General features: G+C 36.4%; 1 protein-coding gene across 2 annotated transcripts in view; it reads right to left on the bottom strand.

Annotated features, from left to right (window-relative positions):
- The window catches only part of ctnnd2a (catenin (cadherin-associated protein), delta 2a), a 273,543-nt gene that overhangs the window by 111,906 nt on the left and 136,043 nt on the right, over positions 1-25,594 (bottom strand). For both annotated transcript variants that reach the window (XM_079862649.1, XM_079862650.1), the window contains exons 7-8: positions 23,550-24,105; positions 16,510-16,701 (exon numbers count right to left, since the gene is read on the bottom strand). In XM_079862649.1, the coding sequence (XP_079718775.1) occupies positions 16,510-16,701; positions 23,550-24,105 (748 nt within the window). The remainder of the gene's footprint in view (positions 1-16,509; positions 16,702-23,549; positions 24,106-25,594) is intronic.

Below are 25,594 nucleotides of genomic sequence, written 5' to 3'. Positions count from 1 at the left end.
ACTTTTCTCTCTGACTGAGTTCAGCAGTTTTTGCAAAAACTATTTAATACAACACGCATACACAGAAAGTTTGTGAGGCATTTATCAATATTTTTTTATTTCTATTCAAATAGACCATGAAATGTGAGTCACTTTCAAAAGTAGATCACTTTAACTCCACATTTGTTTGTTTTCATCATAATGAAGAGACAGTCTCCATCTGGCTCAGTTTAAGAGTGTGGGTGTTTGGCTTTGGATGTGATCAAACTCATTACTCCAATGTGAAGATTTCAAATAACTCAAGGTCTCTAACTGGGCTTAGCACTGAAAACCCTGGGGACTTGATTTACAGCTCCAACCGTATGCAAACACCTTTAGCAGGTGAAAATCTATCTGTCATTAATTAACTTGCAAAAAAAAAAAAAAGGCTAATTTAATTTCTGTCTGTAATGGAAAGCAGAGTACACCTCTGACTGTTCTGAATTTCACTTGACCTTGAAAGATCAGATAGTAAGGTCACACATTGATGCAGTTAATGAAGGAAAGAAGAAATATGCATTGCAATTGCAGCATTATATGATTACTTTCAAATAACTATGTTTATTAAAACAATGCTGCAATTCCAATGCATATATTCCTTCTTGATGCACTTTTTCAAACAGTAAGTATCCCGCTTATCACAACTGTTTATGTAAGCACTCCAGGCCCCTGTGAATACTTTATCACTATGATGTGTTGCCATTCTGCCACAGCGGCGATGCCTCGGGAGAATGACCTTTCGGTGACCTTCAGATTCCATTAGCTTATCTTATCAGAAAGGGTGTATCTTATGCGACCCCACACAGCACTACACGGACAAGGGCTTTCCTCGGCACAGTGTGAGATAAAAAGCAAGGACTCACACAAACCCACAGCACTACACGAGGTGGATAACATCTTGCATAAAATCTCGACAACCGACCCGTCTCGTATCCATTATTTGTCATCGGCGATTGTAAACCTCGGAGAGCAGAAAGCAATATCAGACTGCATACTGTATATATTCTGTATAAATTGAGTAATTAATCCCTAAACACATTTAAGCAGTTGTTAATTAACTCACAGTAGGTTTTTCCATCTTTTTTCTATCTGTGAGATCATTTAACGGTCAGTTCCAGCATCGACTCAATACAACTTTATGATCTAGTGCTGGTTAATTCGACTACTGTAGAGCCACATACAAAGAGCCAGACTGACCTATATCATTAAGAATAGTTGAGAATAAAACGGTTTATTGCCTGGTAAACACATCTCTCTGAGGCCACATTGTGCGCTCACCATCTCAGCTGAAATGCTGACAGTTTCTCTTATTCATTTTGTAAAGAGGCTGTTAACGAGGGCAACTAGCCGATAATGTGCTTCAGCGAATCCTGCCATTTCCTGACAACAGCGTTTGACGATGTAATTCTTTAATTAACTCGCATTCTAAGCCTTTTTGCTGCTGTTCTGCTTCCTTTGACACCGTATACAGTCTTTTTTTTAAGCCAGTTTGAAGGACACTTGCGAATAACAGCCAATCTGTGCCTTCTCTCTCTGAACCCTATAAAGCAACATGACAACCAATAAAAATTTTTTTGTTTTTCTGCTCAGAATCACAATACTATAGTTCAAAAGTAAAAAAAAAAAAAAAAATCAGCAAGAAAAATACTGATTACAACACTGATTAATAATAATAAATGTTTCTTGAGCAGCAAATCAGCATATTAGAATGATTTCTGAAGGATCATGTGACACTGAAGACTGGAGTAATGATGCTGAAAATTCAGCTTTGCCATCACAGGAATAAATTACATTTTAAAATATATTAAAACAGAAAACTGTTAAAATTGTAATAATATTTAAATATAATATTCAGCATTTTGGATCAAATAAATCTTCTTCCCAAAACATCTTACCAAAGAAACATTAAGTGAACTTTGGAACAATACTGCGTACTAGTAGTGTCTAGTTTTATTTTAGTGAAAGTGTAAAATGTTAATGTTATTTTATCCACTCAGAATCAAAATATATCCTATCTCAACTTTCCTGGTTTCCTGGTTCTAATTCACCCTGAGGAACTTTTTATTGTAATAAAGCAAAATTTCCTGTAACTCAGTGGATGTATATCAAGAGCTGGATGTAATTATTTGCATTTGGTGGTTTGACTACGATGGATAACGGTCCGCCGCAGCTGTGGAACAGCGATAGATCGAAGTCTGTGTCTGTGTTCACAAGAGAAGATTAACACTGCTGCCTTCTGCCACTGATAACAGCCATGAACCCTCAGCTTTCAGTGCCGGATCACCATCATTATAACACACACTATCACAATGAAAAGTCCTGCTCAAGAATTGAAGATGCTTTTCTGTGTATATATATATATAAAAAAGTGAGATGTTTCGTAAAATGGAACAAAATCGTCAAAAAATGACAGGGATCGATAAATGACGTTTTAACAATAAAATAAAACTGGTTTTAACAAGAAACAGCATCTTCAAATGCAACGAACATGGTAATAGATGCTAAAAACAATCAAAGACATCTGCCTTTTGCATGCTAATCAGCTATTAAGAAATATAACAGACTGAATGTAAGAACACAGAATTTAGCTTTCTTTGCGGTGGCAATGTAAAGGGGATGCATTTAGAGAGCATTAGTGGAGTATTTTATCACTGCTAACAAGCTAAAATAGCAAACTTTCACGCTAACACCCTCTCTGAGAACTTGTCTTTAAATTCGTCTCCTTTAAAGCACTGCCACACACACAAAAGAAGTAGATAAACTAGTCCACCTCACTAAATGACTAGTTTGTTGATTCATCCTTAAACAAGGGTTTCAAAAGGCTCGTTTTTGAAAATGACACAGTTATCGTCTCCATGTAAACTACAAAAATGTGAACTTGGAGAAAAAAACATCACTCTTTGTGTGATATTGACTGACTATTTAAAATGATATAAATATAAAAGACAGGGTTATTTTTGCCCCCTTACCTAGCCTGGGAAAACCCAGACAACTTCAGGCAAATTCAGATTTGCTCGAGAAGTAGTCTGGCAAAGAGGTCATTCAAGCCCATTTCTATGGCCTAGAAATCGCGGCACCAATCAGAAACGTTGATGCGGGCTTTACACAATGTCGATCGCTCTGATTGGTTTTTGGTCTATCCAATTGCGCCCAGAGGCATTTGAGCAACGTCCGTTCAACTTTTAAATGCATTATTATATTCAAATTGCAAACACATGAGGACAGTCTCCATGAAAGACCCACTGGCAGATGAACGTGCTACTACATTTCTCTCCGAAATGGTAGGAAATTAAATTAGATTTAATAGAGGATTTTAACTGTGACACGATGATTGACAGGGCAGTTTAAGTGACAGGATGCACGCGACAGATCTGTCCGATAAAGATGACGAAGTAGTATGTCCCAAAGCTTGCCTACTTTTTTGCTACACATTCAAAAGTAAATACCTTTTCTTCACAAAAAGAGTACATACTTTTATGGCGTAGTGTAACTTAGGCGAAGTGGGACGCAGCATATGGCTTTACACGATGACGATCGCTCTGATTAGTTTTAGGTCTATTCAACTGCGCCCAGAGGCATTTGAGCGACGTCCGTTGGTGACGCCCCTTTGGAAATGATTTGTCTATGGAGCTTTGCCAGACCATAACTTAGTTACTACTGAGAATGGTCTGGTTTTAACCAGGCTACCCCTTACCCTTATCTTGGGGCAATTCTAAATGTTTTATTTTGAGTCATATCGCACATACATATACTGTACATATACATATACATATATATACATACATACTATATATATATATATATATATACATACATACTATATATATATATATATATATGAAACAAAGTAACAAGAAACAAAATCATGCAATCAACATGCACTGATTGTCAAAGACAACATTTCTAAATGCATATATTGAGTCATATCACACATACATATGCATATATATACATACATACATACTGTATATATATATATATATATACATACATACATACTGTATATATATATATATATATATATATATATATATATATATAGCTTTACATATATGTATTGCTTTACATATATATATATATATATATATATATATATATATATATATATATATATATATATATATATATATATATATATATATATATATATATATATATATATATATATATATGAAACAAAGTAACAAGAAACAAAATCATGCAATCAACATGCACTGATTGTCATAAAGACAACATTTCATATATCATACTGTATAAAGACGACTATGCAGTACAGCTACAAAAGTCAGTTGTTTTACCAGATATTTAAATAGGAAATATATGAGAACAGTTGAATAAGAAATATACGAAAGTTAAAAAAAAAAAAAAGCCACAAGACCTTGACATTACTATGAATGTGTTTCTAAGTGCATTCTTCTAACACTGAGGCTGAATATGAAACATTCTCCTGCACTCTTTCAATCTTCTATCTGCCATCTCATGAATCAAACGAACACACAAACACACACACACACACACACACACACACACACACACACACACACACACACACACACACACACACACACACACACACACACACACACACACACACACACACACACACACAATCTAATGTTTCTAATCTCCTCTTGCGGAGAGGCTTGATACCTTTTCTTCACAAAAAGAGTACATACTTTTATGGCGTAGTGTAACTTAGGCGAAGTGGGACGCAGCATATGGCTTTACACGATGACGATCGCTCTGATTAGTTTTAGGTCTATTCAACTGCGCCCAGAGGCATTTGAGCGACGTCCGTTGGTGACGCCCCTTTGGAAATGATTTGTCTATGGAGCTTTGCCAGACCATAACTTAGTTACTACTGAGAATGGTCTGGTTTTAACCAGGCTACCCCTTACCCTTATCTTGGGGCAATTCTAAATGTTTTATTTTGAGTCATATCGCACATACATATACTGTACATATACATATACATATATATACATACATACTATATATATATATATATATATACATACATACTATATATATATATATATATATGAAACAAAGTAACAAGAAACAAAATCATGCAATCAACATGCACTGATTGTCAAAGACAACATTTCTAAATGCATATATTGAGTCATATCACACATACATATGCATATATATACATACATACATACTGTATATATATATATATATATATACATACATACATACTGTATATATATATATATATATATATATATATATATATATATAGCTTTACATATATGTATTGCTTTACATATATATATATATATATATATATATATATATATATATATATATATATATATATATATATATATATATATATATATATATATATATATATATATATATATATATATATATGAAACAAAGTAACAAGAAACAAAATCATGCAATCAACATGCACTGATTGTCATAAAGACAACATTTCATATATCATACTGTATAAAGACGACTATGCAGTACAGCTACAAAAGTCAGTTGTTTTACCAGATATTTAAATAGGAAATATATGAGAACAGTTGAATAAGAAATATACGAAAGTTAAAAAAAAAAAAAAGCCACAAGACCTTGACATTACTATGAATGTGTTTCTAAGTGCATTCTTCTAACACTGAGGCTGAATATGAAACATTCTCCTGCACTCTTTCAATCTTCTATCTGCCATCTCATGAATCAAACGACACACACACACACACACACACACACACACACACACACACACACACACACACACACACACACACACACACACACACACACACACACACACACACACACACACACACACACACACACACACACACACACAATCTAATGTTTCTAATCTCCTCTTGCGGAGAGGCTTTGAATATTCTATAGGTTTGATAATGGGCTGCTCTTTTAAATTACCTGACCTTTCAGATACGAATCAGAGGATCCAGCATCTCCTTAGCGTTGGCATCAGATACAGTGCTCCGTTACAGTGTAATGTGATCATAAACAAACTGCCCTTTCTTCTTTTGCTCGGCTGCTTCTAGCATTTTTTTTTTCTCTGCATGATATTACACCCTAACAAAGGTCACTCCCACTCAACAGAAACATAGTAGAGGAATGATTTGCTGCTCTGCCATTTTCGATGCAGGAAAAAAAAAAAAGGGGCAATACAATAAAGCGCTACCTGCTTTACTGTGGTATCCGAAAGACACTGTCTTGAATGGATTCATCTGTTTGCTCAGAAGAGCGAGCTTCAAATGCTAACATTATGCTAACCAAGAATGCCATTAAGATTGTGTTTATCCTTAAAATGTAATTCAGAAGATTATGCAATACAGAAATACATGTTATGTGGATGAAATTATTTTGTGTGCATGTTGTCGGTCTGAGAGGTTTGGATGCAAATGTGCATCTTCTAAGCAGCAGGAATGCAACTTGCTGGAGTGCTTTATTTCTAATTATAAAGAGGATATTTCTGGCCAATACATTGTTCCAGATATTGTATATATATACACACACACACACACACACACACACACACACACACACACACACACACACACACACACACACACACACACACACACACACACACACACACACACACACACACACACACACACACACACACACACACACATATATATATACTGTATATATATATATATATACACACACAATTAAACTAATACTTTGGTCCCACTTTATATTAAGTGGCTTTAAGTACTATGTACTTACATGTACTTACATTGAAATTAATAATTTGATACAATGTACTTATTGTGTAACTACATGTTTTTACATTGTACTTACATTTTAAAAATTCCTGCATGTAATTACAGCTGTAATTAATTTATGTAATTACATTTGTAATTACACAGTTGACCCTTCCCTTACACCTTAAACCTACCCAATCCACCTCACCTGTCCCTAACCTTACCCGTATCACACCTCAATAGCAGCAAAGTTGTTTTACAATACAACATGAACACAATAAGTACATTGTACTTATTTTTTGATGTAAGTACATAGTACTTAACGCCACTTAATATAAAGTGGGACCATATTTTATTACAAAGTAACTTTTACATAAAGGTAATGCTATATTGTGAATGGGTAAAGTGAGTTGTTAGGCATGTCCCATGGTCAAAGACCTGGAAATAACAGAAGTAACAAACTGCGGTGAACTAAAACTCACTTCGGCTTGGACTCACTCAAGCAACAGTTAAGTTTCTCAATAACTGATCAGGCCTGTTGAGAGATGTCTGGATGTTTCAGTTCCATGTTAATATGAATAATTCCCACTACACATACATGCCATTTCACTCAGAGCTCATGTGTGTGTTAAGGCCTTAAACATATGGCACAACAACAGCCCAGGAGCCGTTGTGGCAGTAAATATCATCCGTGTTACGCCTTGTCTCCTTGTATCCTAGGCTACAGGACAGATACAAGGTGATGCTTCCCGTGAATCAAAACGCTGCCTCCGTGTCTCACCGCCAGCACCTCAGCCTAAGTTATGAGTGCCATCCATCTTTCCTAGTGTGTTTATATGTCTGTGTGTGTGAGCGTGTAATTGCTCATTAGCCATGCTTGAGAGGAGCAGAGGCCAGATTCACAGGATGGTATTAAACTGGTTCAAACTGTTATTGTTCCAGTGATTTACAGACTCAACACAAACACTGCATACAGTATGAGCTTTGGAGATCTTAAAATCTAACAGGTGAGAACTGTGGGTTATTTCCATTCACTATTACCTACAGTTTACACATCTTATTGCTTTACTTAATTATTTTTATAGTCAATAAAATAAAATTAACACCAACAGTAGCATACATAAAAAATTAGAAAAATATTTATTTTATAAAAATATAAAATACAATGATTACGTTACCAAATGAAGGTGATGATGAAGAAAGATAGTTCAAAAGGGTATCAATATAACAAAAGGGCCTTAAATGGAAACAAACTCAGGTAATCCACTACAATGAAGACAAAGTAACAACATGTGTAACACACACACACACACACACACACACACACACACACAAACAACAACCGACAAACAGTGAAGGTGAGGAACTTAAACACACAGTGATAATGAGGAGATGACGAACAGGTGTGATGATGTGATGAGTGTTCATGACAACTGATGACTGGCGGGGAACTAAAGCCCTATTCGCACGGGATAAGTACAGTATTACCTGGTGACCTCTAATCATTTGTAATAATTGTGGAGGTTGTCTGTGATCTTAATCCTGTGCTAATCGGCCATGTCTGTAATTTGTAAAGTGAAAATTCATCCGCAAATGACCTACCATATTTCGCCGAACACCGAGGTCCTGTGATAATATTAGTCCCGTGCGAATCGGCATCTCTGTGATCTGGCGGGGTCGTATATCATTTTTTCAAGGTTTTTGTTTCCTGTGCTCTTTTTTGTCCATCTTTCGCGAAGAATGGAGGCTACGTTGGAGTGTTTTGATAGTATTTTGGGTGCTGGGTCATATCGCTATACACCATACAACTATACAATTTGCAGAAAGAGAAAGCAGAAAACTGAATGATTAGATGGAGATGAATGACTAGCAGCATGCGGTAAGGAACATTCTTCTGTTTATGATATTTCATACAGCTAGACCTATAACGACAAGACATTTCCAAGCAATAGCCTATTGCCATCATATCCGGGAGATAAGTCAGTAAATTCGAGTAAAATCACAGGCTTCGCTTATCCCGTGCGAATGCGCCACACGAAATTCAGATGTGGGTGGGTAATTTCTAAATCACACATGGTCCCCCAGATAATACTAATCCAGTGCGAATAGAGCTTAAGACAAAGAAACACACGTGACTGATGAAAACAAAACTGAAAGTCCATGAAAACAGAAACTAATGACGCTTTTCCACTGCATGGTATGGCTCGGCTCAGCTCGCTTTGCTTTTCCACTGAAGTTTTCTACAGCTTCAAAGTGGGTGGGATTATAGACTGCTTGTTAAAGTTGATGAAAAACTTTTTCATTCCTGGTCGCAATTTCCAGCTCTCGCTGGATCCGCTCCTCGGCTACCAACGAGAGGAACGTCTGCACCTCGTCTAATGACCACGATTCAGCCATTACTCTTTTTTTTTCTTTTTTGTTTAAAGGTTGTCTAAGCGATCCCGGGAGACGTTTCTTCTTGTTGACATTCGAATTATTGTCAAACAAAACGGAGGCTAGCTAGACCCTCCCTCCTCCTCATCCGCGCACTAACCCCCGAACCCCACCCCCACATCATTCTTGTCGGTTATTGGCTGGAACAGTTTGTTATGTTTCGTGCTGCGGGTCGCTCTGTTTGTTGCTCAGTTTGTTTTTGTTGCAGTTTGTGGAGCCTGTGGTGTCTACAGAGACCGCGTTTTTTTACAGTGTGTTCAGGGGACAGGCAGCTAGCGGATAGTGAGGAGATGTTTGCGGTATGTGACAAAAAATGTTTTGGCCTAAAAAACGCGTGACATGACTTAGAGCACCTTTAATAAAAAGTGTGCAAACAAATAATACTGCGGTGGCTGTTGCTGACTATTTAAATCTAGCGGGTTTGTCTGACCAATCAGTGATCTGTGGTGTTTTCACGTCACATTTTAGTATCGGTAAACTTGCTTGGAAGTTGGAACCTCAACAAAGGTGGTAAAATTTAAAGCGAGCCGAAGCGAGCCTTCCATGCAGTGGAGAAGCGCCACAAAGTGAGCCGAGCCGTGCCGTACCATGCAGAGGAAAAGCACCATATGAGCAACCAAAACTGAGTGTGTGACAGATTATTTGCACAAAATGTATGTTTTATATTTAATACATATATACAATTTTTTTTTTAAATGCCATACTGTATAAAGACACATAAGGCAAGCTGCTTCATCATAAAATATTAAGGGCACAACCTTTCAGAAAGAATCTTTATTTTATAATATATATATATATATATATATATATATATATATATATATATATACACACACACACACACACACACACACACACACACACACACACACACACACACACACACACACACACACACACACACACACACACACACACACTTATAATATACATAAAAATATATATATATATATATATATATATATACACATTCATAGTATTCAATATCTAAATATCACTAAACTATCACTAAAAAGTCTTTGTTGGGCTAATATGTTTTTTGCAGTCTTAATTTAGACAAATTTATTCAGTACTTAATTTGCATAACCTCACTTTTGTTCACTTGAGGAATACCTTCTAGCTCTTACCAGTACATATAGCATTCTTCAAAGGTATTGCTCTCTAAATAATATATTAAAGCTCAACCAAACTTCAAATTGAAAAAGGCATGCTAAAGTTAAATGTTAATCGTCTAGCTGTTACCACGAATACCCTGAATATTTATGGCTCATTTGGTTTGTTTGAGCATTTTAGTATAACGTAAAAAAAAAAACACTGCAAATCAAAACATACAATAACTCCTACTTAAATCAGCACCCCAGAATCAAATCGACTCTGTATGATAAGCTGTCCAGTAAAAACTCATGAGCAGCTCCCTTTGCTCTTGTGTGTCTAGTAAGGGAAATAAATCACAGAAGAACAGTCAAAGTAGATATATTTTAGGTGCTTCATCTTACATAACATGTGGAACAGACTTCTATATTCAGGAACGAATTAAACGGAGCTCCTAAATTAGGTCTCCACAAATGATGTATATGTGTTACAGCGAGCAACTAATACATTCTGAAAGCTCAGCAAAAACACAATGTTCCATTATATATAAAGCACAGGTATTAGAAATGTAAGAATGCGGGCTGTAGATCAGCAAGTGAGTTGCACATAATTCTGGGAAGAGGCCGTGTTTTTGTCCGATAAAGATGGTGGTGCTTGACGAATGAATTGATTTTATAGCAATCTATAAAATCGTATACGTGCTTCAATATACAAAGAGTGCATTCTGCTCTTTGCTTCAAACTGCACTTCACAACGGCTGAGAGATGGCTGAAATACTCTCCCTTATTTTTCCACTTCAGTCTCAAGTGTTACTGTAGACTGAGCTACAAGCAAAGTTCCTTCCTCTTTTCTGAAGCCACCCAGCAGTTCTCATTGGGGATATTGTAGCCAATTCTTCTGCATATGACACAGATTCAAGAAATGTACATGGGCAAAAATAGTCCCACTTTGTGTTAGTCATCTTTTATGATGAAATTCAGCAATAAATGCACACTGCTTTGGTACACCATCTCTTTTTCTGTGAAAAAGCCTTGGCCAGTCATACAGGGACGTGAGCAGGAAAGCTCCATCAGCATTTGATAGAGCACTTCCCTCAAGCTCGGGTTAATTCCTCGCTCGGTTCCAAAATTAGTCTTTTCAGCACATTCTTAGCCGCATATGCTGCTCTTCCAGTCCCTCTCGCACAAAGCCTAATTAACTTCATGAAGTTTGAATTTCAGAGCTGAAAATGAACGAGAGATCCTGCAATGGTGCTGCAGCAGAATGAAAGGCCATGAGGAGCTTAATCACATTCACATTATCTGGAGCTTTGTGCAAGATCAGATTTGATTCCTGGATAGGCAAACTTATGATGAATAAGGTACTTGAAAGGAATCAGCATTACAGGAAATCCATAATGGGCCAAACTAATAAAATGTGATACTATCATTATGTTGAGCTCGAACTATTTTGGGGAATCTCACAAAAGCTGCCTGGATCATATCTCATCTCAAAGACAAAAGCATAAAATTGTGTTTTGCAAAAGGACAATGAAAACTATTTTTAACCAAGTTTTTTTTTTCGGATCAATATACATCGGCAAATTTAAATGAAACACATTTTCTCCAAAAAATTCTTATTATTGTAATTTTATTGAAAACTTTCTGTGTAGTTCTCAATCTCAGCGATGACCTTGGATCAATACAAGCCTTTAAATAAATAAATAAATGAATAAATAAAATCAGAAAAAGCCGCACAACATTTACTGGATGTATAATTCATTATTTAGCCTAAATGAATAATTTATTTTTGATTTAATGTCCCATTACAGTAAATGAATTCAAAATAGAAATCCTATATAGCAGCAAAATATCTTCAAAATTGATAATAAGAAATGTTTATTACATTAAGAATCATGTGACACTGAAGACTGCAGTAATGATGCTGAAAATTCAGCTTTTCCATCACAGGAATAAATCACATCTATTCTATTTTATATAAAGAGAAAACTGCTATTTTAAAATGTAATAATATAAAAAAAAGAATAAGGGTTTTACTGTATTTTGTGCAGACTGTATAGACCCCACCCAAATGGTATACACTGTAGACTAAATAAATAAATAAATATGCATTTTTATATTATTTTGTGAAATGACCCAGATATGTTCTATATCTGATATAGTCTTTTTACTCTCGGAGAACATTTCACCTGCTTTCTCTTTATGAAATTTGAAAACTCAAATGAGTTTTTATGGGATTTTGTTGAAATGAGTCCTGCATGCACATATATCATGCAAGGCTCTGCACCGAGTGCCTTTTTTCCCCCCAAAACGTGTGAGACTACAAAACATTTCATAAGAGAAAACTCCTCAGCGATCGACCTCTCAGTCTCTCTAATCTGCTGGTGATGGTATTGGCCCTGAACTGCCCTGATTGCTTGAGTCATTTCCACCTGGGGATCTCAGGTAGGACAGTCTTCCAACCAATGTCATCTGTCCCAAAAAAAACATAGCCATAAATATCTCTCTTTATCTCTCCTGCACAGCGCTGTAATAAGAAGAACACAGCTGCTACATGTTAGCACTAGCAGCGTATTTGTGACGGTTTCTAATGTCGTCATTAGCCCTGTGCTTCATCTGCGGGTCTAATGAGACACTTAGCGAGGGGAAGCAACGCAGCTGAGAGGAAGAGAACAGACACGGCAAGAAAAGTCAGGTCAATGAACTCAGACAGACTGAGCAATGATGTGACATCAAACACAAGACTGCATAGATCCTCATTAGTGACTTTTCATAAACTACTTGTTACTTTCATGTGCTTCAGGGAGTCGAACTTGATCACATAAAAACACAAGACTCGCGCTACTTTGTTCTCGAGACTCTGTTAGGCATTGTGAGACTTTGTCAGGCGTCTCAATGTCAGCCTGAATGCTATCATAGAGTTTCAGACACCTCGAGCCACAGCTGAAATCTGCTGGATGGAAAAAGCCTGTTTATTATCGGGGGTGCGAATGCAGTGCACCAATTTTGACTGACTTGATTTGTTCATGTTCCAAATGTGCAATAGGAGAAAAGGAGTGACAGAAAGGTTCTCAAATTCATAAAAGTTTTTTTTTTTTTTTACAACGCTTGCAGGGCGCTCTCATACCTCTTTTCCTTCTTTCTTTAACTTACTGCATAGAAGTCATTCAAATTGAATTTTGTAGATAAATTCAGCCTGAGATGTGCTCTCAATTTTTTGATTTTATAAACTTTGCCAGTTTTTTGAGGTTTAATCTTCCACTGGTATAAAAAAAAAAAACTACTGCCAGAAATGAAGTTATATTTGCATATCGAATTGTGATTGGTTTACATCAAACAACAAGTTTACACTGTTTTTTCATGGGATTTGAATTGCAATTGGATAGTCTTAGGAAATCCATCTCTCCTAATATCTATTTCAGTTTATGACATTTCAAAAGTATTAAGAGCCTCAAAATAGTAGTAAGTTTGGTATAATCAATAAGTAATTTATATAAACATAAATATTAAATTAAAATAAATGTTTATATTACCTAAAATATTATTTAAAATAAATACATCACATTTACATAATAACAAAGAACGAACAAACAGATTTCTTTAAAACTTCTCGTTATAGACTTCTAATTTTTTGTGACCATTGTTTTATGACCTATCCTCTGTGCTTCCGTGTTCATCAATTCTCACCTTACGCTTTACCTACGTCGTACGTTGGGTCAAAGGTCACCCTTCCACCGGAACTCGACTCTCTCGTGAATGTGTGTACGGCTGTTTTGGAAGCCAGTGATAACATATGGATAGTTTTCTTACAAAATCCCATCACTTCGCTTCAGAAGGCATTTAATAACACCCTGGAGAAGATGGATTACTTTTATGATGGATGGATGTGCTTTTTGGAGCTTCAAAAACTATATTCAATGCAATTACAAAGCTGGGAAGAGCCAGGATTATTTAATATAACTCTGTCTGTGTTCGGCTGAAAGAAGAAAGTCATATACACCTAAGATGGCTTGAAGGTGAATTATGATAATTTTCATTTTGGGGTGAACTCTTCCTTTAAGGTCGTGACACACCAAGCCAACGTCAAAGAACTAGCGGCGCCGAAAGCTGACAGTGTTGTCGCCTCGCTTCGGCTTGTACACACTGAAAACACTACAGATGACTACCATGCGTTCTGCGACTGCATGTAAGAAAATAACGGTATATATCAGCAGGTATCAATAGTCTATATTTGTCATTCAAAAAGAGAAATAGAAACTAGTTCTGCAGATATAACCATAAACACAGCAGTGCTTGCTTTGAGAGTCAACAGAGTCAATGTGCAGTTTAGAGGTGGCGTAACAAACAACCTTTGCATAGATCAAACATCTTCTAAAAAGCTGTTTTAAACACTGCCAAGACATTCAAAGACTTTTAGGGACCATATATAGTCATATATATGCATTTGACCTCATATCCTCATATACTTAAAATGGTGTCCACATGTGAATATGGTTACACAGCAAGCTGTGTGTTTCAGTGCGAATACAATAGAAGTCTCTCTTGAAGATATAGAGCTTTTATCAGTAACATACACTGTAATGAATATAATACAGCAGTAATGAGCACAACTGCCTTAATTCAACAATGGAAACTGAATTCTTAATAGAAGTGCTAGGGCAGGATTATATAATTTCTTTAATTCAGTTCCTTAAATAGCTTTAGATTGATTCATGATTCATGTAGCAGACGGGCACTCTAGCTTTATTCAACCTTTAGCTTTAGACAGAAAATCACTGCAATGACACAGATTTAATTGCTTCATTTACCTGTTTAATTGTATTTTAGCGCCATTCAAGGCAAATAAGAGACAAAACTGCCCTTGTTCTGTTGTTTATCTAAGCAAAGCCAAGGCTCTTTATTTTCCTCTTAAAGCACAGTAACATCTTGGGGATGAGAAAATAAAAGGGCTGTGTGAGAGCTCGGAGCGGAGAAAGCCAAAGGAGACAGAGCATAATTTTCAACAGTCTGCTGATGTTGCCATACCATTAGGCAGAGGCAACAATTTTGAAAAGAAATAAAGTCTCTGAGGTACATTATAAGCTCCACTTCCCAAAGGTCACAGCAGCATTGCAGCAAGCGTAGGAAATTACCACCGCAGACCCCAATTAAAACTGTATTGTATCTGCACTTCTAAGCTAGGTGAGAGTCGACACATTTTTGCTTCAGGGGACCCTGTCATGATGCCTCCCTTCCACGCTCACAATTACATTATGTTACAGTATGTTGAATTCTTGATTCTGATTGGATCATTGCCATTCTACCGTTTTGATTTCACTTTGATCACATTACACACTTTGAAACCAAACACGTTCAATAAAAATGACAAACAATGTCTATTTTTTTCCAAACACAGAGAAACTTATAGTGTCAACGCTTCAATTGCTATCCAACCAATAAAATAATTTTGCCACTAAAAAGCCGCATTACTTAAAAAAAAATAGTGACGCCACCACCCCACTTGTAAGAAATGCAGTTAAACTAGTAGCTTTGCAATATGTACATTAAATGAATGAATGAATGAATCCAAATACATATAACTGCATAAAACATAAGGATCTAAAAGCAGAAATGCAGTTAAAACTAAAATCTTTGCAATTTGAAGAGACAAATGATTTTTTTTTATATAAAACTTACAATTAAAAACAAATATGAAATAATATATTACAAATAAATAAATGATACGAATGTACACATAATACAAGTATCTAAGGTATTGATGTATAGTATAAAAAAAGAATCCATAATATGATTATATTGGCACAGTTTTTGTAATCTACCCATTGGTCTCATCCTCCTGAACTGGATTCACACAACACTTTCTCAATGAGATGTGAGGAATTAACGAAACTGGTGAGCCACATCAGATTATCATGCTACACCTGACCTACAATCAAAACAAAACGAACAATGTGCTAATTGAAAAAGACTGCTGAGGTGTTTTAATGTGATATGGTAAGACAAGTGAAACCTTTTAAGTAAAATAAACGCTCACAAACACAGATTGTGTGATGTGCTCTAACTCAGATTAATTCTAATGAGGTCAACACTCGGCTGTGAGCAAGAACCGTGTCCGATTTGGATAAATGCTCTCTAAGGATTTGGCTCTCTTGCAGAAATCCTGGAGGTTGGTAACTTGGGGATTAACACACTTCAGCACACACACAGAGAGAGAGAGAGAGAGAGAGAGAGAGAGAGAGTGTGTGTGTAAACTTTACCCGTGTTATTCCGGTAGGTTCCCGTATGGCCTGGAGGGAGCACTTCTCCCTGGCTCTGGCTCAGGCTTCTCATGGGGACTTTCTGGTAGACTCTGTCTTCATATATGGGATCGATGTGATGCTCAGGGGACTGCAGGGGCCTCAGTTCAGGGCCCAGGTGAGTGTGCTGACTGCTGTACGAACCTCGAGATCCTGCACAAAAGGCATTGTTCCTGTTAGTGTTAAAGATGGAAGAAAAAGTCCTGCAAACTAAGCCCCTTATGAATGAGAACAACAATACGGGAGTGTTAGTACATCATTGCACCAATCTTTAATGTACTGTACATAACCTGTTGGCTATCACACTAGACCTGCCAATCACAACATGTCCAAGGCATCAGAAAGTCAATATTTTCTTCCTGATCAAGAGTGTACAGAGGAAGGTAAGTGCTGTCAACATTCAACAGTGATCCAACATCCAACATCTTGGCAGACATATATAGTAAGAATTAAAAAAAGAATGATCATATGATTGTGTGAGCACAGCCCTAGTAATCCTTCCCTTCTTGATCAAGAGTGCATGTTGGAATCTCCAGTGAGAAACTAGGAGACTGTGAAGTAGATGTTTATGAACCTTAGACACAAGAGGAATGCGAATGCTAACTCAACATTCACTCACATTCTCCAATCGATCCACACACTTTATATCCTGGCTTTGCACCGGCCTATAGGGACTATAGAGTTGTTGTACCTCAGGATTGGAGGTTTCTCTGGATCTTGGCAGCTTGTCTCATTGGTTTTCACTGAATGACAGAGATGCACTACTCTAAACGGCAATGCAAACAACCAGCGGAACGGAGATGCTTCCTCAAGGCCGTTGGAACAGAACAAGTATGTGCATGTTAATCTTCAAACTACTGCAATGTCTGATCTGCTTCTGGTGCTCTGATGCTTCGCAGGACTTAATTGTGTAATGTTCTGAAAATAAGAAGGTGTAGATAGAGGGCATTTCGTGTAATCACCTTATCGGTGTCCGGCAGGCAAACGCTCCTCATCCCTATCCTGATTTCTTTAGTGTTAGGAGGAGATCCATCAGGATACATCCAAAATCGCTAAAACCCTATATAAAGCTCTCTCACTCGGCTTTATCATCTGAGATGCTCTATTTTCTTCTGACCAGGTGGAAAAGATGAATGACATGAGATTCGGAGAATAAGATATGAACTTTTGTAGATAACACCAATAGTTGATGTGAAAGCAACTGGTGTCTGGAACCCGCAGGGGGGCTGAAAGAGGGTGTTTGAGGGTCTGGGGAACATTTCTGAGAAATACAAAATTGGTAAGAAATACAACCCAAACCAGGTTTACATTAATAACAAGTAGAAAAAAAGAAAAGAAAAATACTGTCAACAAACAAAGTAAAAGATCTCCAGAAAATATTTAATTATATATTTTTAGTTTAAAGATGAATGTGTCAATTTCATCTTTATAATGAATACAAATAATAAAAATCATAAATATTTAGGCAACATTGGTGCCAGTGTATTGCAGTATCTCCAGATAATTGTTCTTAATACTGTGACATTTTAAAAGCCAGTTATTTAATTTGGGAAACAACATGTCTTAATACTTTATACTATTTTTCATCACAGTATAAAAGCTGCCTTTATATTTTAGGAAGGGGGTCCCTTTACATTTGAGGGTACATGCCATGCTGAAAAGACTTCCGGCCAATTTCTATGCTGGTTTGGTCCTGGTCTGAATGGTAGACCAGCATAGTTGTGCTTTTCTTTCTGGGAAGCTGATTTAAAAAAAAAGGAAGAAGTCATCGTCTTGTTGGTTAAGCTAAACCCTGTTGGGGACAGCAGAATCCAAAACGCAACATATGCTGGTCTCTTCAACAGGGTAGATGCTGAGAGACACGGGCAGCCTGAGAGACAGACAGATGGCTAACTGGGCAGATAGGAAGACTGACAGACAAGCAGCAAGGAGGACAAGAGACATGTAAGAACAGACAGAAACTGAGAGATAGACAACATCCTGTCACAGATGTTGCCAACAGGTCCAAGTGATTACAAGCAAAGCAGCATGACTCGCTGCAGGAGAATCACAGCTTTTCAAAGGCAATTTCTAGGCTAGACTCTTTGTCCAAGTGAAGGATTTGGACTGACAGGTCAGCGGCTCCTGCAAAGACACCTATACAAACTAGCAAAACCGTTCCCGTTGGAGAGGAGAAACGCATAACATCCATTCAGTCTGCCCTCACGCCCCCTACTCTCCTAATGATGAAACTTTATATCTAAAAGAGAAATCCACATTCCTTTGATACAGCATTTTGTGTAATCACCTTATCGGTGTCCGGCTGCAAACGCCCCTCATCCCTAACCTGATTTCTTTAGTGTTAGGAGGAGATCCATCAGGATACATCCAAAAGCTGGCTGAATAAATAGGTTTGTACATCTGAAACACATTTGGAAGAACTTAGACAAGCGCTCTGAAGCACCTCTTCACCGTCTAATCACAGGCAGTGCTAATAGCGCTTCAGACGTCTGAACATAGGATGTGCATTGTGTTCTCTGTTTGCATGTCATTAAAGCGTGAGGATGATAGATTGAGAGTAGGGTCTAATGTAGTACCTAGTGAAGCTCAATTATTAATCTCAATTATAATAACATAATGCTTCGGCTCTAAAATCTGAGCCATATTCGAAACCGCTTTAAAAATTCTATACACATACAGATGACTGCACATCAATTTAATTATGCATTTATGTGTAAAGTTGCTAAATTGATTGGCAACAATAAACAGCCTTTTGAGTTATATTATTATGTTTTTATTAGAATTGTTTATTATTATAATGATCATTCATCTTTTTCTTCATAATACTACTACTATGACTACTACTACTACTACTACTAATAATAATAATGTATTAATTTAATATTAAATAAAGGGTATTTAATAATAAAATAACAATAATAGTTGTTGTTAAATAATTTATTATGAACTTATTATCAAATATCATGTATTGATTATTAAAATAATATATTGTACTTAAATGTATGTATTTTTAATGTATTATTACTACTACGTTAAAACTACAAATATGACATAAATATACTTTATTATTTTAATGATACATTATTAGAATTTCACAATATTTAAATAACACCACCACCAATATTAATAATAAATACATAAATATAAATGTTATGTATTAATTTTAATAATATTTAATACTAAATTATTTAACAACAATAATAGGTGCTAATAATTTATCATTAAACACCATTTATTTTTAAAACACATTATATTTATATTATACTTATGCATTCTGAAATGTATTATTATTATTATATTGTTAATTTATTGTTAAATATCATTTAAATTTACTAAAATAATATTTTATTCTTAAATGTACATATTTGTAATTTATTTTTATTATTACTAATGTTTGAAAATATGAATATTATATAAATATAATTTATTATTTTAATAATAAATGAATACTTTTCATAATATGTTTAACAACAACAACAACAACAACAATACAAATTCTAATATCAAAGGGATAGTTCATCCAAAACTTCCATGACGTGTTTTCATTTGTATATCTACAATTCTTCTACATTAAAGCAAGTAAAACAGATAAGACAAGAGGAGTGAATTAACAGGAAAATGATAGTAAGGTACAGCATATATCATCTATGAAGAAAACCTTTTTCTACCTCTACAATTACATTTGCTCTAAATAGGCCTGTATTTTCATAGTACTTTCATGCTGATGCTCACGTGAAGTGAGAAGCTCATTCAGGAGTCATTTTAACCACACAAGTCAAACCAGAAAATAAAGTTTTTCCCTAGAAACACCATGCTTCTGTGCTGCTTACAATGATTCTCCATGATTCACCTTGTTTCAGTACAAGCATTAAAGGTCCATCTTTCTCAGTCTTAGTAAAAGTCTAACTCTGCTATTCTCTCTCACACTGCCTCCAGCTGTAATGACACACATCATCAGCCCCTCGCCAACAATCCCTCCATATACTACATCATGAACGACAGGCTCACCAAACGCATCAAATACCCTTGAGAAATCAGGGAAGCCTTGCAAACAAAGTCTCTTGTCTAAACTACGTAATTGCCTTCAAATCTAATCAGCTTTCCTTCAGTGCACCGGTGGATGGACTGGGCTCATTTTTCTCGGTCCATGGCCAGCATGCTGGAGCATTCCCACTGTACAGACACTGGTGGAGGTGTACGGACGCGGGATGCCGGACTTTAATCAAAGAGACAAGCGGGAGAGCCGGTGATGGCTCAGCACGGGCTGAGGGACAGTTTGGCACTGGCCCGCTGTTTCCCATTGTGCGCCTGTTTCTCTCAGCGGGTTTGATGAAGAGCTGACAATGTGGCAGGTAATATAGGGCTGTAATCCACAATACCTTACACAGGTCCACAATCGGCCTGTTAAACGGGTGATTTAGATAACAGGCTCCCGCTCTGAATGCAGCTGTGTTTGCTGGCTTATTGCACAAAACGTCTCTGAATTTCAGAATAAAATGGGTTGCGCGGTTAAATCCCTAGTCTCTTCTTTCTTGCCCGACCCCGACGTGACATTAACAGATGGACTAAATTAATGAATTTGAACACCATTCAAAAGTTTGGGGTCTGCAAGATTTTTTATGTTGTTGAAGAAATTCATATTTTTATTTAGTAAGTTATTAAATTGATCAAAATCACATTAAAACTATTATCAAATAATGCCTCTCTTTAGAACTTTTTATTCATCAAAGAATCCTTAAAAAAAACTATCATGGTTTCCACAAAAATATTCCGCAGCACAACTCTTTTCAACATTGATAATAATAATAATAATGTTTCTTGAGCAGCAAATCAGCATATTAGAATGATTTCTGAAGGATCATGTGACACTGAAAACTAGAGCAGTGATGCAGAAAATTCAGCTTTGCCATCTCAGTAATAATAAAATAAAATGTAATAAAATAAAACATTTTTCTTTTCTTATATACAGTATTTATTATTTGTGTCTTTTAATTAACCTTATAACATATGTAAATGACCTTAGAAGAATGTAATGGGATGATTGTTGTTTACAGGCTTAATAGTCATAAATGGAAATTGAAAACTAACAGGTTAAAGCAATTAATAAAGCAATTAAACCAAACACATTGAGAAGTATAAAAGCTTTTCACTTTAAAAGCATGAGTTTTATTTGTGTTGTTTTTTGTTTGTAATTTTAAATCAAAGCCTGTCTTTGACCTAAGACTGATTGAGACTATTTTCTACATACTGTAGTAACATGTTAAATGCAAAAATAGCAACACTAATTACAACAACAGCCACGTATGGTATATGACTGAATAAATGAATTGTTACCGAACCTCTTTGATGTTTAACTGCGGAGCGAGAACGAGTCTTCATATCAAAGTGCTATGTTCCTTCAAAGGCAGAGCTGAAGTCTCTTGACTTAAGGGGCTGAATGTAGGGATCAGTAAAGAAAGCATGCATGGAAAACAAATGTGGTTCCCTAGGTGCTCTCTATGTGAAAACTTATACGAGTATCAAATTTCTCTGTCTACCACAGAGTTGAATTTATTTACCCAAGATCAATGGGTATTGAGCTATGACACACACACACACACACACACACACACACACACACACACACACACACACACATATATATATATATATATATATATATACACACACACGTGTATATATAGGCTGAAGTGTGTGACATTGCTTTTGCAATATGTTGCTTTTATAAAATAGTTCAGACAAAAAAAAACAAAAAAATCCAGCACTGTAGACACAATTTTACCAGTTACTTTGTGTACTTTTGATGAAATAGTTCCAAACAAAGTTAACGAACTATCAAATGTTGCACTTCTCCTTTAAAAACAGTATATGCGTTTTCTTGCTAAATGAATCTATGTTTTTGAACGAATCAGTTGAATGAATGTTTCATTGATTCACTCACATTAAGCGTGTTCGCCTTAAATCGACGCTGCGCTTACTGATTGGTGTATGGCATCAAAGTACCGCAAAATCGATTCAAAAGCATAAGGAGCTATCTGTTCTCCAAACGTTCACGCGGTCCTGATTATGTCACCTATCTAAAACACCTTTTCACTTAAAAAAATAGGTCCCACTTTATATTAAGTGGCGTTAAGTACTATGTACTTACATCAAAAAATAAGTACAATGTACTTATTGTGTTCATGTTGTATTGTAAAACACTTTTGCTGCTATTGAGGTGTGATACGGGTAAGGTTAGGGACAGGTGTGGTGGATTGGGTAGGTTTAAGGGTTAAGGGAAGGGTCAACTGTGTACTTACAAATGTAATTACATAAATTAATTACAGCTGTAATTACATGCGTGCATTTTCAATGTAAAAACATGTAGTTACACAATAAGTCCATTGTATCAAATTATTAATTTCAATGTAAGTACATAGTACTTAAAGCCACTTAATATAAAGTGGGACCAAAAAATGTGTTGAACAAACCGATTGAATGAATGATTCACTGACTCACTCATTAAGACAGTTATTTGTACCACCTAGCAGTGTTATTTTAGTATTATTTATATACTATTATATTTTTTTATTCATATTTTGAATGAGACCTTTTCCATTTTTTATTTCCATTATTATTTTTATTTTCCATATGTGCTTTTGTCATTTTTTAATATTAAGCTTTGATTTGTTTCATCAAATCATAGTCAGTGTGAATGCTCCTTCACTTCAAAGCTGATCAAAATCAATTATAAGTTTCAAAAAGTCTTGCCTACTAGCACAAGTTGTCTGCACACTGATGGACTTGTTTTCGTTTCTTGCTGCTGTTTAGTTGAGCGTTTCACAGAAAATACATTCCCAGATAACAGCAAATAATGGACTTGTACTGTTTTCTTGGGCGTCTGAAAGTATTTCATGCTTCAAAAACGTCCCCATAGAAAAACCCACACAATGTTTATTAAATTGCCGCGACTCGAAAATCCCAGTTGGCTAGTCAAAGGCAGGTCAGGAGTTGTTACTCACCAGCAAGGCTGCCTGGTCTCTGTAGAGTGGCGGTGGCGTAGAGATCGTGGGATATCTTGTACTGCTCAGCTGAGTGCACCAGCCTTTTGGGTGAAAGCGTGGCATAAGTAGACACTCCGGCGCTTTGCAGCTGCTGATAGATAGGTGATGCGTTATTGGGTGGAGACGCTAACCGGTGAGGGGAGCCTGAAGCGTGAGTGCCAGGTGATCCTCCGATGCCCACCGCATTGATCGGCGAGCTACTACTGTAGGATTTGGCGAGCCTGCCCGGAGAAGGCTTGGGGGAGGCCGAGGAGGATGAGGAGGGCAGGCGCTGGGTGGTGGCGTAACCTGGTGTGTCAGAGGCCGAACCCAGACGCTGCAGTTTAGTCGGGGATCCGCTGGACTGCATTGAGTTCAGGGGTGAGCTGACGCGCTGGGCAGGCAGAGTAGAGCTAGAGTAATACAGGCCCGGGCCGGACGCTGCAGACGGATGCTGGGAACCGGACAGCAGGGCACCGCCATGGCTCTGACAGGAGTCGCCCGCCGCGAGCTGGGCTGCACGGTTAGATGTCACCTAGGAGAAGAGTAAGATAACTGTTATATCTAATCAAAACAGATCCTTATTAAAAAGAAGAATTTCGCCCTCGTGTCATTTCTTTCTTCTGTGGAACACAAAAGAAGATATTTCGAAATAAGATAATTCAAAGAACTGCATTACCATTTAAACGTTTAGGGCATCAAGATTGTGATTTTATTTCTAAAGAAATGAATACGTTTATACAGAAATTAGTTTAATTGATAAAAGTGACAGTAAAACCATTTATAATGTTACAAAACATTTCTAAGACAATATAGTTTGCAAAAAAAAAGAAAGCAGCACAACTGTTTTCAACACTCATCATAAGAAATGTTTCTTGAGCAGCAAATCAGCATATTAGAATGATTTCTGAAGGATCATGTGACACTGAAGACTGGAGTAATGATGCTGAAAATGTTTTCTTGCATGTTTAGTGAACTAACATCATGGCATTTGGGGTTTGTGCTGCCGTATTTGATGTAGTCGGTTCTTGAGTGATATTGATCAAATTTACGCTACCTTTATGATCTTTTGAGTACGTTTTTGACCCTAATGACTTTCATAATATGACAAAATGACCAAAAACATTCACCAAAATATCTTCTTTTGAGTTCCACAGAAGGATGAAAGTCATAGAGGTTTGGAATGACACGACGGAGTAAATGATGACTTTTAATTTTCGACTAATAACTATCCCTTTAGGGGTAAGTTGGTTTACTTTGATATTCAGATGGTGATATATGAGACAATAATTCCTTTGAATGTTATATGCAAGCATGTTTCCTGAACACATAAAAAAAGCCCGTAAAACGGAAGTTATTGCATATACATGCAATATACCCGGGCAAACTAATGCTGGCGCAGGGCCAGTCATTTAGAAAGACGCTTTGGCGTGTGAATAAACATTTCTTCCTTTAGATTCCTCATAATCACCATGATGATTGTGGGTGATTACAATGAAACATTAGTTCCACTGTTTCTCATTTACAGAAAGCATGAAACCTGATTATTCTTATTCAGAATAAATTAGGTTATTTTTAAACTGGCAGTCAGTGCAATTTCCAGTGGTGGGAAAAAAAGCTTAGCGGGGTTTTATGTCTCCTTCATTGCATTGATATCAGGTAATAACATTCAAATGGAGAGTTGAATAAATATGAGGCAAAGGTCTTGAAGATAGAGAGAATGTTTGTGCTAGAAAAGTGTATGGCATTTAAAGCTAAACCTAGCTTTGTTTGCCTCCAAACTATGTTCTTAAAGATTCTTCAGTGAATCTCCTTATTGAGAACAGTTTTACTGTATAAGTGGAATTTACTAGAATCCACCTTAAAAACCTTGAAAATAAAATAAAAAATACAATAAAATAAAATAATGACAGGTTCAGATTACACGATTTTGGCACAATTTTGGCACGATCTGTTAAACGTAGTGCGTTGGGTGATTCGTAAACGACAATGGGCGTCGGGACGCATGAAACAATTGTTGTAAA

The sequence above is a fragment of the Squalius cephalus genome, assembly GCF_949319135.1.
Source record: "Squalius cephalus genome assembly, chromosome: 25".
Taxonomy (NCBI): Eukaryota; Metazoa; Chordata; class Actinopteri; order Cypriniformes; family Leuciscidae; genus Squalius; species Squalius cephalus.
The sequence above is the reverse complement of the archived record's forward strand: the minus strand, read 5'-3'. Positions and strand labels throughout refer to the sequence as shown.